Genomic DNA, 15,384 nt, shown 5'->3' on the forward strand with positions numbered 1-15,384 from the left:
TGACTGACCCCCAGCACTGAAAGCACTCACTGGCGGGGACTCGGGGACTCTTGCCAGCTCAGGGCGCATGGTTTGAGTCCCGGTCCCCTGCACCTAGCCTAAAGCCTGGGGAAGAGCAGACAGAAAGGCCTGTGGGTTAGTGGGATTAATGCCCTCCCCTCCTCCCAGCTCCCATCCCAGGCGGCTCTCCTCTCTCAATAAGATAAGGGAGCCATCCCTCTCGCTCCCTTCCTCCCCCTGGGGAGGACCGAAGGGCCCCTGCCCCCCGTCGCCGACCGCCGACCCCACCAAGCCCCCAGGCCAGACCCCGCACAGGCTCTCAACAGCCACCCGCCCGCAGGTCTTGCGTAAGTGGGAGACAAGGCACCCATCCATCTCTTTCCTCTTCCTCCAGCCGGAGGCCTCCAGCCCTGACCCCTGCCTTGGGTTTCCTGGCCTGGTCCAGGGACAGCTTCTCCCATGACGTGATCAGGTCGGCCGGTCCAGGCCTCCCGGCGAGATAAAAGGGTTGCGCTGCCCAGGGGCGGAGGGAGCATCAGAATGGCACTGGGGGCAAAGGCACGACGGTGGCTGGCAGGGCGCCGGCTGTCCCTGAGCTGTGCGCGCACACTGGGCACCAGAGCCGCTGAGGCCCCCAAGGCGGTGCAGCCCTTCGAAGCCATACCCCGGTGCCCCGGCAACAAGTGGCTGCGGCTGCTGCAGATCTGGAAGGAGCAGGGCTCCGAGAACTTCCACCTGGAGATGCACCGGACCTTCCAGGAGCTGGGGCCCATCTTCAGGTAAAGCCCTTCCTGCCCGCCTGGCCGAGAGCACCCTAACCGCCTGTCCCTACTGACGGCTGAGTCCTGGCCGGGCGCCTCGCACCTGCGCTACCACATCCCTGCGGGGCGCCTGTGGCCTGGGCTCTGTCTGCGCCCTTAAGAAGGCAGGGTGCGAGGGGCGCCTGGGTGGCTCAGTGGGTTAAAGCCTCTGTCTTCGGCTCAGGTCATGACCCCAGGGTCCTGGGATCGAGCCCCGCATCGGGCTCTCTGCTCCGCGGGGAGCCTGCTTCTCCCTCTCTCTCCGCCTGCCTCTCTGCCTGCTTGTGATCTGTCTCTGTCAAATAAATAAATAAAATCTTTAAAAAAAAAAAGAAGGCAGGGTGGGAGCCGAGCGGTGGCTGCTCTGGGCCTTTGACCATGGAGGCAGCGGCTCTCAGTGAGGACGGAGCAGTCCCCGGCTGGCCGCTGAGAGCGCGGAGTGCAGACAGCAGAGCCCGAGAGGCTTCCTGGCTTAGACAGCGGGAGGGAGCGCCTGCTCTGAGCCGGCGTCCACAGCCTTGCACAAGGGAGAGGCCCGCCAGAGACAGGCCGGCTTGGTGCCGCGGAGCGAGGCCCAGGGGAGGACAGGCCCCGCTGGCAGGGCCCTGAGCTTTGTCCCGCAGGTATGACGTGGGAGGGACACACATGGTGCACGTGATGCTGCCCGAGGATGTGGAGAGCCTGCAGCGGGCCGAGAGCCCTCAGCCCCGGCGGCCGCTCCTGGATCCCTGGCTGGTCTACCGACGGCATCGTGGGCACAAATGCGGCGTGTTCTTGCTGTGAGAGCCAGGCGGGTGGCGGTGGCGGGGAGGGCGGGGGACGGGGCCGGGGCCGGGGCGGGGGAGGGGGCGCGGGGGGCGCGCCTCCCAGTGCAGGGTCCAGCCAGGTCTGGAAGCCCACAAGCGCCCCTGGCCAGGGAGGACCTGAGCAGGTGGGCCCTGTGTGTCGCAGGGGTGGGGAGGGGCAGTGGGACGCCGGCCCCAGAGAGGAGGAAGGATGACCACGGCCACCAGGGAGCACCCACTCTGCGCCCGCCTCCGCGGGTTGTCCCAGCAGGGTGGGCTTCTCCCTTCCTATAGGTTGGGACGCCCAGGCCTGGGGGAGGGGTCACTGGCCAGGCGTCCATGTCAGCCTGAGGGCCCCCCGGACTGCAGCCCTCTGCACGAGGTCCCCTGTGGGACTTAGAGGTGAGCACAGGTAGCTCGGGATGGAGAGGCTGGGGGTGGGGAGAGGGCAGGCGATAGGAAAGGCACCCTTGTTCAGAAGCGAACTCTAAGCGGGTGCCCGTGTGAGCGTGAGCCTGTGCGTGTGCCCGTGTGTGTGTGTGTCTTCCTGGGTGGACCTGTCCGCAGCCTCGGAATAGGTGTGTGCTGTGTGTGTGGCGGCGCTCCTGTGTGCTCCGCGGTAGGTGCCGTCACGAGCGTGTATCCGCGTGTGTGTTTTCCCGCGCCGGCTGGCATCCGTCTGTGTTCATGCCCTTGTACGCATGTCTGCACGTGCGCGTGGTTTGAGTCTTTGCGTGCGAGCGCGCGTGTGGTTCTGTGTGTGCTGCATACATGCGAGTGTGTCTCCGTGTGTGAGCGTGGGTTTGAGCGTTCCGGGTGTGCTGTGGCAGTTGTGCGTGTGGGACTTGTGGGTGTGCTCACGCGTGTTGTCCTTGTCAGCGAGCACATGTGCAGGTGTCCCGCTGTGTTATGCGCATCTTTCTGGGCATATGTGTGTGTGCTGGTGTGCAAGTGTGCCCGCGATCATTCTCACGACCTGCAGGCAGCCAGCCGAAGCCAAGAAGGTGTTTCTGCTTGAGTGTGGCTGAGAATGCAGGTCCCTCCCCGCCATGAGCAGGAGGGCATCCGGGGAGCCCTCACTGCTCTGGGCCCTGGTGCTCTTGGAGAAGACTGGTCTAACCGAATCCTCATCACCCTGTGGGGGAGAATGCTTCTCTCCTCCCCCGCCTCCCCTCCCTCCTCCCCTGCCTCCCCTCCCTCCTCCCCCTCCTCCTCCTCCTTCCCTCTCTTCTTCTTCTTCCCTCTTCCTCTTCTTGTCCTTTCTCTTCTTCTCTTTCTCCGTCTCCTCCTTCTCCTATTCCACTCCTTTTCTCCTCCTCTTGCTGCTCCTGCTTCTTGCTCACGGACGTGTACTTCACATGAACTCTCACATTAGGACCCGGTGTGCAGTGTCAAATTCAACACTTCCGTGTGCTGCTCAGTGCTCATCACGACACGCGCACTCTTGATCCCCGTCCCCCCCCCCCCCCAAACTCCCCCGCTCCAGCAACCACCCGCTTGTTGTCTGTATTTAAGACTCTGGTTTTGGTTTGAGCTCTCTTTCTGTGTTTGTTCATTTGCTTTGTTCAATTCCAAAATGAGCGAAATCTTACGATAATCTGTCTTACTCTGACTGACATTTCTCACTTAGCATAATACCCTCTACGTCCATCCATGTGCTTGCAAATGGCCAAGATCCCATTCTTTTTAGTGACTGAGTAGTATCCCATCATGTATACAAATATCTATCTGTATCTGTATCTTGGCCATCGTAAACAGTGCTGCAATAAACACAGGGTGCAGGTATCTTGTCGCATTTGTGGTTTCATTGTCTTTGGGTAAATAACCAGGAGTGGAACTCGTTTTAGCTTTTTGAGGGACCTCCACGCTTTTCTCCAGAGTGGCTGCACCAGTCTGCATTCCCACCAACAGCGCACAAGGGTTCCCCTTTCTCCACATCCTCGCCAACACCCGTTGTTTCTGGTGATTTTGATTTTAGCCATTCTGACCACTGTGAGGTGATGTGTCGTTACAGTTGGATGTGGACCTCCTTGATGATGGGTGATGCTGAGCGCCTGTTCACGTGTCTGTTGGCCATCGCTAGGTCTTCCTTGGAAGAAGGTCTCTTCCGGTCTTCTGCCATTTTCAATGGGATCGTCTGTTTGCTCCGTGTGCTACTGCTTGAGTTCTTTGTATGCTTTAGATATTAAGGTTATCATACATACCATTGGCAAGTATCTTCTGCCACTCAGCAGCTTCCCCCTTTTTCTTCTGTTGATGGTTTCTTCGCTGTGCAAAACCTTTCCAAATTTTGGCAAAGTGCGGATAGCTTAATTTTGCTTTTCTTTCCCTTGTCTCCGGAGACACATCTAGAAAAATGTTTCTATGGCCCATGGCAGAGTCATTACTGCCTGCGTTGTCTTCTAGGAGTTTTGTGGTTTCAGGTCTCACACTTGGGTCTCTCATCCATTTCAAGTTTATTTTTGTGTGTGGCGTAAGGAAGTGGTCTGGTTTCATTGTTCTGCATGGGGCTGCCCAGGTTTCCCAGCGCCGTTTGTTGAAGAGGCGGTCTTTCCCCATTGGGTGTTCTTGCCTCCTTCGTCATAGGTTGGCCATACAATTGACCGTACAATCATGGGTTTGCTTCTGGGCTTTGTATCCTCTTTCATCGATTGGTGTGCCTGCTTCTGTGCCAGCACCACACAGAATTAATTGATCACTAGTGCTTTGTCGTATGGGCGGAAATCTGGGGTTCTGGTACTTCCGGCTTCCTTCTTCTTTCTCAAGGTTGCCTTGGCTAGCCAAGGTCTTTTGGGGCCCCATACAAATTTTAGCATTCGTTGTTCTAGTCCTGTGAAAAATGTTGCTCTTGTGATAAGGATTGCACTGAACCTGTAGATTGCTTTGGGCAGCACAGACATTTTAACAAGACTGGTTCTTCCTAACCATGAGCATGGGATAGCTTTCCATTTCTTTCTGTCGTCTTCCGTTTCTTTCATCTGCGTCTTACACTTTTCTGAGTACGGGGCTCGTACCTCCTTGGTTAAGTGTATTCCTAGATATTTTGTTATTTTGGGTGCAACCGTAAATGGGATTGTTTTCTTCATATCCTTTTCTGCTACTTCATTATTGGTGCACAGAAATCCAACAGGTTTCTGTGTATTAATTCTGTGTCCTGCGACCTTACTGAATTTAGTTATCAGTTCTTTTTGTTTTTGTATTGGTTTTATTGCTGGGCACCTTAGGGTTTTCCCTCTATATAGTATCATGGCATCTACAGGTGGGAAGAACATTTTACTACTTCTTCTTTACCCACTCAAGGTGTAGCCACAGCGATCAGACAAGAAAAAGAAACAAAAGTCATGCAAATGGGAAAGGAAGAAGTACAATTCTGGGCTGTGTTTTGAGCACATGACATGACCCGTGGTTTGGCTCCTGCCCTGGAGGACCAGGAGACAGGCCGGGACAGGACTCGGTGTGACTGGCACAGGGATAGCATTCTCAGCAACGGGGAGGGTGGGCGGTGAAGCGTGCCAGGGGCCTCTCCCTCTGGGGCCTGGTGTGAGCAGGGTGGCAAAGGCTGACAGGAAGTCCCCCCTCCCTCCTTCCTCCTGGGAAAGGGAGGGCCCAGACGGGTGCTGACGGGCCAGCAAGGGGCGGGCAAGTGTGCACAAGTGAACGCCAGGAACCCACGTGGCCTGGCCACGGAGAAGTTCTGGGTCAGCCCCTCTTTAGACGGGAGCACGCTGGGCACAGCACCCAAGGCCTCCCTCAGAGAAAGGGCTGCGGCTGAGGCTGACAGGCAGGCATCTGCCCCTCAGGACCAGCAGGCAGCTCCCTGCCCCACCCCGTGCCCTTGGGGACGGAGAAGATGTGTCCGGGGCTGGCCCCGAGCTGCTGACTCCGGCTTCCCTGAAGCTCCGCCCTCTGCTCTCCAGAAATGGGCCCGAATGGCGCGCGAACCGGCTAAAGCTCAACCCACACGTGCTGTCGCCACAGGCGGCGCAGAAGTACGTCCCCATGGTGGACGGGGTGGCGAGGGATTTCTCAAAGGCCCTGAAGTCGAGAGTGCTGCAGAATGCCCGGGGCAGCCTGACGCTGGACATCCAGCCGAGCATCCTCAACTACACCGTAGAAGGTAGGGAGGTGCCGGGCTCTGGGGGGCAGGGGCGGGCCAGGAACCGGACCGGGCCTGCGTGGCTGTGCCGCAGGAGGCCCCTGAGGCCACCGGCCGCCCGAGGCTCACAGCCGCGCCCTCTCCGCAGCCAGCAATTTAGCCCTTTTTGGAGAGCGGCTGGGCCTCCTTGGCCACAGCCCGAGTCCTGCCAGCCTGCACTTTATCCGCGCCCTGGAGGCCATGCTGAAGTCCACCGCGCAGCTCATGTTCATGCCCAGGGACCTGTCACGCTGGACGAGCGCCAAGGTGTGGAAGGAGCACTTCGAGTCCTGGGACTACATCTTCCAGTATGGTGAGGCCCAGAGACGGGGCAGTGCTGGGTAGCAAGGACACCAGGGCCCCCAATATCCACTCACCGAAATCGGGGTGGGGGGGTGCTGAGGCCCCATCACAGGGCTCATGGCGTCTTCGGGGCCCAAGAGACTTGGCAGGGAGGCCGGTCTGGGCCGGTCCTGAGCATCTGGCACAGGAACAGGGAGTCTCGGGGCTGTGGTGGGCTGCCAGGTAGAGGGATGAGGACAGGGGCTGCTCAGCACCAGGCCCAGGCCCCTGTTCTCCCTGCCGCACAGCCAACAATGCCATCCAGAAAATCTACCAGGAGTTGGCCCTCGGCCGCCCACAGCACTATAGCGGCATCGTGGGGGAGCTGCTGATGCACGCGGACATGACCCTGGAGGCAGTCAGGGCCAACTCCATCGAACTCACCGCCGGGAGCGTGGACACGGTCAGGCCAGCAGCCAGCCCTGCCCTAGCACACGGAGCCTCCTGACTACAGGCAGTGTCCCCCCATGCCACGTGGCTCCTACAGGCCCCTGTTTGGAGCCGCTAGAAGCCTATGATCTGAGGAGGTTGGGGGGGAGAGGACTCAGGAGCTGACCTTCCAAGAGAAGGGTTTGCAGATGCTCTGGAGGGAAGCGTGCTCCAGGCCCAGTGCGGAATGGGTGAGGCCCAGGGACATGCAGCAGCGCAGACCCCTGCAGACGTCTGGGCCCTGGGAAGGAGAGGGGGCTGAGGGGCAGCTGCGCAGCCAGGGATGCCCGCACAAGGAGCCCCTGCCGGGGTCACGGTCCGTTTGGCTCTCATTACAGAGGCTTTGGAGGTGATGGGCTGAAGACACAGAGGGCAGCACGAGGCTCCAGCTTGTGGAAGAGAGAGCAGCTGGCAGCCCAGCCCAGGGGCCTGGGTGGTGTAGGGAGGTGCAGGCAGGTCCCAGGGTGTGGAGTGCAGTGAGCCTCCTGCCCTACGACCAACCTTCATCTGCCAGCATCCCTGAGGTCCCGCTCTGGGCCAGGCCCGCAGGTTCTGGGCCAGGCCCGCAGGTTCTGGGCAGAGGCACAGAGCCCTGGCTGGAGAAAGCCCATGAGCAGAGGCTACGGTTCGGCCAGTTAGGGTCCAGGGTGGCCCGTTCCTCTTGGGCCCCCGGGTGTGGGTTGGCCTGCCTATGGGAGCCCAGGGGACATCACGCAATGGGTGCCAACGGGTCTGGGGGTGAGGGGCTACACCCCCACCCCCCCACCTATACACACTTGAGTAGATGGACCCCCGAGGAGGGTGAGGAGCAGGGGGGACGGGAGGAGGTGGCCTGGGTCTTCCCCAGCAGTGGGGACACCTTCCCTGAGCGATTCAATGGAAGCAGATGAGGCGAGTGTTAGATCTCGAGGTCTCAGATCCCCAGGGTCGGCGCTTCCCTGGGCACGCAAGTCCACCCCCGGGGGAAGGGCGTCTTCCTGGGGGAGATCCCCTGGGGTCGGAGGTGCGTGGCCTGTGCCAAGGTCTGAGCCCCGCACCCGTGGCTCCCGCAGACGGCCTACCCCTTGCTGATGACTCTCTTCGAGCTGGCGCGGAACCCTGACGTGCAGCAGGCCCTACGCCAGGAGAGCCTGGTGGCCGAGGCCACGATCACTGAGAATCCCCAGAGGGCAACCACGGAGCTGCCCCTGCTGCGGGCGGCCCTCAAGGAGACCTTGAGGTGGGTGTGGCAGACCCTGGACGCCCCGGCGGCCCTGGCCCCAGGGTCTGGAGAGCCGTGCTCAGCGGATCTGCAGACAGATCCTGGGGCTGACGAGCGGCTTTGCCCCAGATGCGTGCCCTACAGGGGCTCCTCTTCTTCTTCCTGAGGGATAGCGGCGCTTCTTCCCCTGGGATCCCGCTTCAGTGCCCTGGGCGCCCCCTCGGCTGTGCCCTCCTCGGCCGGACCGCCCAGGCCCGGAGAGCTTTGCCTGGGCTCCGGAGGTGCAGGGAGCCCGCCCCTCATGGTCTGGGCTTCCGGGTGCCCGAAGCCACTTGTGGGCGGGGCGGGGAGCTCCCCTCGCCGGTGCCTCCTGGGCTAGGAAGGCCGCAGAAGGGAAGCGAGGGTCCGGGTGACAGCTGAGGTCCCCGTTGGACGCCCCTGTGCACAGGCTGTACCCCGTGGGCATCTCACTGGACCGGCAGGTGGGCTCGGACGTGGTGCTGCAGAACTACCACATCCCGGCAGGGGTGAGTGGGGCCCCACAGCCCCCGCAGCAGATGCCAGGCCCGGCTGACCTTTGCCCGCAGCGTGGCGCTGACGCTGCCCCTCCCCACCTCTCCGCAGACCGTGGTCAAGGTGCTGCTCTACTCCCTGGGTCGAAACCCCTCTGTGTTCCCGAGGCCGGAGCGCTATCATCCCCGGCGCTGGCTGGACAGCAGGAGCTCTGGCACCAGGTCCCCCAGCCTGGCCTTCGGCTTCGGCCTGCGCCAGTGCCTGGGGCGGCGCCTGGCAGAGACAGAGATGCTGCTGCTGCTGCACCACGTGAGCAGGCCTGGGCCGCCCCGGCCGCAATGACAGGCCACTGGCAGGGCCCGGCCCGGGGGGGGAGTGGGTGGGGTGGGGGCTGGGCGTGCTGGGCGGCCTGGCCGGGAACCACTGGCTTCCCCGGCACGGCACGGCACGCAGCCCACGGAGTAGGGCCCAGGAAGGAGGACGAGGGGGGAGGCTAGGCCAGGACCCGGGGGCTGAGCAGTTGTGCAGGTGGAAGCCGCGCCTCTGTCCTAGGTGCTGAACCACTTCCTGGTGGAGACCCTCACGCAGGAGGATATAAAGATGACGTACCAGTTCATCCTGATACCCTCCACCCTCCCGCTCCTCACCTTCCGGGCCATCAACTAGTCACGTCACCATGCTGTGGGGACAGCCGCGCCACCAGCCCCTCAGGCCTGCCTGACCCCAGGCCACCCGCGTTTTCTCCCAAGAGCCCTGCTCCCTGCCCCGGGACACTGTGCGGCCAGCACCTTGCACAAAGGGTCAGGGGGATGACTCTTGGTTGCACGTCCTGGCTGCGTGCTCAGTCCCGCCAGCGCCCTGTCCAGCAAGGAGCACCATGGGAGGGCCTTAGAGCCCCTGTCGCCCCACACTAGCTCCAGGGCCTTCGGACCCGCCCCGCGCCCGCCTCCCTGTCTAGTGTCTCATCGCCTCTGTACTCAACTCTGTTCCCATGACGAGCTGACAGCTTGGGGTCCCTCGGTCCTGCCTGTTGCCATTTCAAATGCCTCACTCCTTGTCTGCACTGCTCTCGTCCGGCCTAGAGCTTCGAGCTGGGCTCTCAGTCCCCCTCCCTGTTCCGCTCAGGCTGCTTGGGTCCTCCCGGCACTGCCAGGCTCTGGGCTGTGGCTGAAGCGCCCAGCCGGGGGACCAGATGCGCGGGTCGGGAGTCGTGTTTCCTGGAAGAATGGCCTCCAGGGAGCTGCCGGGGACATGTGGGCCAATGATCCTCCTCTGACAGCTGGGCGGAGGTGAACTCCTCTGGCTGGCCGCAGGGTGACCGACCTCAGAGGAGCCTCTAGAAGAAGGCTTGGGGCCATGTCAGCCAGGCACAGACACATGCTCCCTTCAACGAAGCCCCCTGCGTGCAGTGCCGGCTGCCCTCTTGCAGTGACCCTCAGGACAGGGGCCAGCCCTGACCTGGGAGGAAGAAACTTTGAACAGCTGAGAGCCAGCCGGGGTCTCCTAGCTGGCAGGAGCGAGCAGTGTGTCCCACGCGGCCTGGGGCCAGGTGACACCCGCGAGTAGAAAGGGGCCGGGAGGCCAAGCTGGGTGGTGGGGTCGCTCTGCTCGCCCTCTGTCTCCACCCCACCCCCACCTCACCCGGGGAGAACCAGGCAAGGCAGTGAGGAGGAGGGGCTGCCCCCACCCCGGTCTGGCCCGCCCTGCCTGCGCCGAGGGGACCCTTGGGCATCTGGTCCTGCCCAGATTCCCTGAAGGAGGGAAGGGATTTGCACCCTTCTGGCTCCAGTGGCCTCGGAGAAGGGCCGCTGCGGGGGGCGAGGGCTTCTCCCGCTCCCTCCAGGCACGGCTGAAGGGGCCGTGGAGCCATGGAGAAGAGAGCGGCTCCCGGACCCTGCGGGCACAGGCACAAGCGGGCCTGGCCCTTCCATCGCGCCGGCCCATCACCCCTCTGAGCCTCGAGTGGTTCCCGTGGGCATTCCCGAGAATTCCCACCCCCCAGGCCCCGGGGAGGACACAGCAAGGTTGGCGTCTGGAAGGGGCCCAGCTCTCTGCTACAGCAGGCGCTCAGTCAGCGGCTCTGGCTTCTCCCGCGGCTCCAAAGTCGCTTCCTTGTTTGCGGCCCTGCTCTGTGGGATCGAGGGAGGGAGGGCGGGTCTGGAATGGAAGAGGCTCCGCCGGAGGGATCCTCTGTTGCGGGCAACACACCTGTTCACCTCATGGTCACTTCAGCCCTGGCAGGGGAGCGTGGAGCTCATGCGTGCGGGCCAGGCCGGGAAACCGAGGCTCAGAGGGTCCCTCCTGCTGCACAGCCTCGCAGCTCACCCGGGCAGAGGCGCCCTGCGAACCCCGCCTGTCAGGCCCTCCCCGCACCCCTTCCCCCCAGCGGAGGACCTTGGCTTGGCAGTGACCGCACACATCTTGGAAACAACCTCCCAGTAACGGGTCTCGGGGTCAAGGTCATCTCTCGTTTTGCGCGGCTCCCGATGTCTCACTGTGCGATCGCTCGTGGGAGTCCCTTCCCGTGAGTCCCGCTTGGAATTCCCTGAGTCCTTTGGCGGTGGATGTCCCTGGGCTCTTTCTGAAATGGTCCAGGCGATCTGGAGAGACCCAGCCTGATGATCCTCATTCCTATCTCGTCAGGACTTCCCATGCACAGACTGCCTTGACCTTCACATCGTGGACGTCCCCAAGCGGGACACCTGTTCCTTGGCTAGAGGGAACCTGGGCTGAGGCCGCACTGCCCCTGGATGTTTTTTTGCCTTCTTCCAGTCACCCAAGCATAGTCCCCTGCCCAGGGCCATGTCCTGTGTTCATCCCTCAGCCTGAGCGTTCCCCGAGGGCGTGAGTGACAAGAACCCTAAGCCAGCATGAGGGCGTTTCTCCTGGTTGTCGGGTGGGAAGAGGTGTTCCTCCCGCCTTGTGGACATCAGCTTCCTTCTCTTGTCGCGATACTGCCAGACAGACCATTTCCGCCCTACGTCTTCATTGTCGGCGTGGTCTTTCAAAGTCCCGTCCTGGGGTGCCGGGGTGGCTCCGACGGTTAGGTGTCTGCCTTCAGCTCGGGTCACAATGCCAGGGTCCTGGGATCAAGCCCTGCATCGGGTTCCCTGCTCAATGGGGAGTCTGCCTCTCCCTCTCCTGCTTCCCCTCTTGTGCTCACTCGCTCTCTCTCTCTGACAAATAAATAAAATCTTAAAGAAAAAAAAGGAGGTGGGGGGAGGAGTCAAGGTGGCGGAGAAATAGCAGCTGAGACTACTTCAGGTAGCGGGAGATCAGCTAGATAGCTTATCTAAAGATTGCAAACACCTACAAATCCAACGGGAGATTGAAGAGAAGAAGAACAGCAATTCTAGAAACAGAAAATCAACCACTTTCTGGAAGGTAGGACTGGCGGAGAAGTGAATCCAAAGCGATGGGAAGATAGACGGCTGGGGGAGGGGCCAGTTCCCAGCAAGCGGCGGAGCAACGGGGCACAAAATCGGGACTTTTAAAAGTCTGTTCTGCTGAGGGACATCGCTCCAGAGGCTTAACCGGGGTGAAGCCCACGCGGGGTCAGCGTGGCCTCAGGTCCCGCAGGGTCACAGAAGGATCGGGGGTGTCTGAGTGTCGCAGAGCTCACAGGTATTAGAGTGGGGAAGCCGGCTACAGAGACGGAGATGAGGAGTGAGCTCTCAGCCCGGGGTTACCTGGAACCGGCCGGCCGCAGGCTCGGTGAGCTCGGAGCGCGGGCGGAGGCCAGGGTGACGGGAGTAATTGGGCGCTGTTCTCTGAGGACGCACTGAGGAGTGGGGCCCCGGGCTCTCAGCTCCTCCAGGCCGGAGACTGGGAGGCCGTGATCTTCATTCCCATCCTCTGGAACACTACGGAAAGCGCTCAGGGAACCAAAGCTCCCGAAAGCAAACCCGAGCGGATTACTCAGCCCGGCCCCGGGTAAGGGCGGTGCAACTCCGCCTGGGGCAAAGACACTTGAGAATCACTACAACAGGCCCCTCCCCCAGAAGATCAACAAGAAACCCAGCCAGGACCAAGTTCACCTACCAAGGAGTGCAGTTTCAGTACCAAGGAGAGCAGCAGAATTCCACGGCTTTCTCCCCATGATTCTTTAGCCTTGCAGTTAATTTAATTTTTTTTTCTTTTTCAATTTCTTTTTCTCTCTTCTTCTGCTAAATCTTTTTAAACTTTTACCCTTTTCTTTTTTTTAACGTTTTTGAACCAGTTTATCTAATATATATATTTTTTTCTTTTTTATATTTTTTCTTTATTCGTTTTCTTTTTTTAATTGTTTCTTTCTTTCTTTTTTTTTCCTTCTGAACCTCTTTTTATCCCCTTTCTTCCCCCTCATGATTGGGATCTCTTCTGATTTGGTTAAAGCATATTTTCCTGGGGTCTTTGCCACCCTTTTAGTATTTTACTTGCTCTTTCATATACTCTTATCTGGACAAAATGACAAGACGGAAAAATTCACCACAAAAAAAGAACAAGAGGCAGTACCGATGGCTAGGGACCTAATCAATACAGACATTAGTAATATGTCAGATCTAGAGTTCAGAATGATGATTCTCAAGGTTCTAGCCAGGCTCAAAAAAGGCATGGAAGATATTAGAGAAACCCTCTCGGGAGATATAAAAGCCCTTTCTGGAGAAATAAAAGAACTAAAATCTAACCAAGTTGAAATTTAAAAAGCTATTAATGAGGTGCAATCAAAAATGGAGGCTCTGACTGCTAGGATAAATGAGGCATAAGAAAGAATTAGCGATATAGAAGACCAAATGACAGAGAATAAAGAAGCTGAGCAAAAGAGGGACAAACAGCTACTGGACCACGAGGGCAGAATTCAAGAGATAAATGACACCATAAGGCGAAACAACATTAGAATAATTGGGATTCCAGAAGAAGAAAGAGGGGAGCAGAAGGTATATTGGAGAGAATTATTGGAGAGAATTTCCCCAATATGGCAAAGGGAACAAGCATCAAAATCCAGGAGGTGCAGAGAACCTCCCTCAAAATCAATAAAAATAGGTCCACCCCTCATCACCTGATAGTAAAATTTACAAGTCTTAGTGACAAAGAGAAAATCCTGAAAGCAGCCCGGGAAAAGAAGTCTGTAACATATAATGGTAAAAATATTAGATTGGCAGCAGACTTATCCATAAAGACCTGGCAGGCCAGAAAGAGCTCGCGTGATATATTCAGACCACTAAATGAGAAAAACATGCAGCCAAGAATACTATATCCAGCTAGGCTGTCATTGAAAATAGAAGGAGAGATTAAAAGCTTCCAGGACAAACAAAAACTGAAAGAATTTGCAAACACCAAACCAGCTCTACAGGAAATATTGAAAGGGGTCCTCTAAGCAAAGAGAGACCCTAAAAGTAGTAGATCAGAAAGGAACAGAGACAATATACAGTAACAGTCACCTTACAGGCAATACAATGGCACTAAATTCATATCTCTCAATAGTTACCCTGAATGTAAATGGGCTAAATGCCCCAATCAAAAGACACAGGGTATCAGAATGGATAAAGAAACAAAACCCATCTATATGTTGCCTACAAGAAACTCATTTTAGACCCGAAGACACCTCCAGATTTAAAGTGAGGGGGTGGAAAACAATTTACCATGCTAATGGACATCAGAAGAAAGTAGGAGTGGCAATCCTTATATCAGATCAATTAGATTTTAATCCAAAGACTATAATAAGAGATGAGGAAGGACACTATATCATACTCAAAGGATCTGTCCAACAAGAAGATCTAACAATTTTAAATATCTATGCCCCTAATGTGGGAGCAGCCAACTATATAAACCAACTAATAACAAAATCAAAGAAACACATCAACAATAATACAATAATAGTAGGGGACTTTAACACTCCCCTCACTGAAATGGACAGATCATCAAAGCAAAAGATCAACAAGGAAATAAAGGCCTTAAATGACACACTGGACCAGATGGACATCACAGATATATTCAGAACATTTCATCCCAAAGCAACAGAATACACATTCTTCTCTAGTGCACATGGGACATTCTCCAGAATAGATCACATTCTCGGTCCTAAATCAGGTCTCAACCGGTATCAAAAGGTTGGGTTCATTCCCTGCATATTTTCAGACCACAATGCTCTGAAGCTAGAACTCAATCACAAGAGGAAATTTGGAAAGAACCCAAATACATGAAGACTAAACAGCATCCTTCTAAAGAATGAATGGGCCAACCAGGAAATTAAAGAAGAATTGAAAAAATTCATGGAAACAAATGATAATGAAAACACAACGGTTCAAAATCTGTGGGACACAACAAAGGCAGTCCTGAGAGGAAAATATATAGCAATACAAGCCTTTCTCAAGAAACAAGAAAAGTCTCAGGTACACAACCTAACCCTACACCTAAAGGAGCTGGAGAAAGAACAAGAAAGAAACCCTAAACCCAGCAGGAGAAGAGAAATCATAAAGATCAGAGCAGAAATCAATGAAATAGAAACCAAAAAAACAATAGAACAAATCAATGAAACTAGGAGCTGGTTCTTGGAAAGAGTAAGATTGATAAACCCCTGGTCAGACTTATCAAAAAGAAAAGAGAAAGGACCCAGATAAATAAAATCATGAATGAGAGAGGAGAGATCACAACTAACACCAAAGAAATACAGACAATTACAAGAACATACTATGAGCAACTCTACGCCAACAAATTTGACAATCCGTAAGAAATGGATGCATTCCTAGAGACATATAAACTACCACAACTGAACCAGGAAGAAATAGAAAACCTGGACAGAGCCATAACCAGGAAGGAGATTGAAACAGTCATCAAAAATCTCCAAATAAACAAAAGCCCAGGGCCAGACGGCTTCCTGGGGGAATTCTACCAAACATTTAAAGAAGAACTAATTCCTATTCTCCTGAAACTGTTCCAAAAAAATAGAAATGGAAGGAAAACTTCCAAACTCACTTTATGAGGTCAGCATTATCTTGATCCCAAAACCAGACAAGGATCCCATCAAAAAAGAGAACTACAGACCAATATCCTTGATGAACACAGATGCAAAAATTCTCACCAAAATACTAGCCAATAGGATTCAACAGTACATTAAAAGGATTATTCACCACGACCAAGTGGGATTTATTCCAGGGCTGCAAGGTTGGTTCAACATCTGCAAATCAATCAATGTGATAC

General features: G+C 56.6%; 1 protein-coding gene across 2 annotated transcripts; it reads left to right on the top strand.

Annotated features, from left to right (window-relative positions):
- The first annotated feature begins 540 nt into the window (after positions 1–540).
- Positions 541–8,871, top strand: LOC116861602 (cytochrome P450 11B1, mitochondrial). 2 transcript variants are annotated; one of them, XM_032848314.1, is made up of 9 exons: positions 541–779; positions 1,424–1,579; positions 5,503–5,702; positions 5,830–6,033; positions 6,311–6,465; positions 7,544–7,710; positions 8,141–8,219; positions 8,317–8,514; positions 8,758–8,871. In XM_032848314.1, exons 1-9 carry the CDS (start codon positions 541–543, stop codon positions 8,869–8,871), a joined length of 1,512 nt encoding a protein of 503 aa, XP_032704205.1. The 2 variants fall into 2 exon arrangements, with proteins under 2 accessions (XP_032704205.1, XP_032704206.1); XM_032848315.1 differs by lacking the exon at positions 8,317–8,514.
- The last annotated feature ends 6,513 nt before the right edge of the window (positions 8,872–15,384 follow it).

Source organism: Lontra canadensis, unplaced genomic scaffold, assembly GCF_010015895.1.
Source record: "Lontra canadensis isolate GAN:19392208 unplaced genomic scaffold, GSC_riverotter_1.0 scaffold201, whole genome shotgun sequence".
Classification (NCBI taxonomy): Eukaryota; Metazoa; Chordata; class Mammalia; order Carnivora; family Mustelidae; genus Lontra; species Lontra canadensis.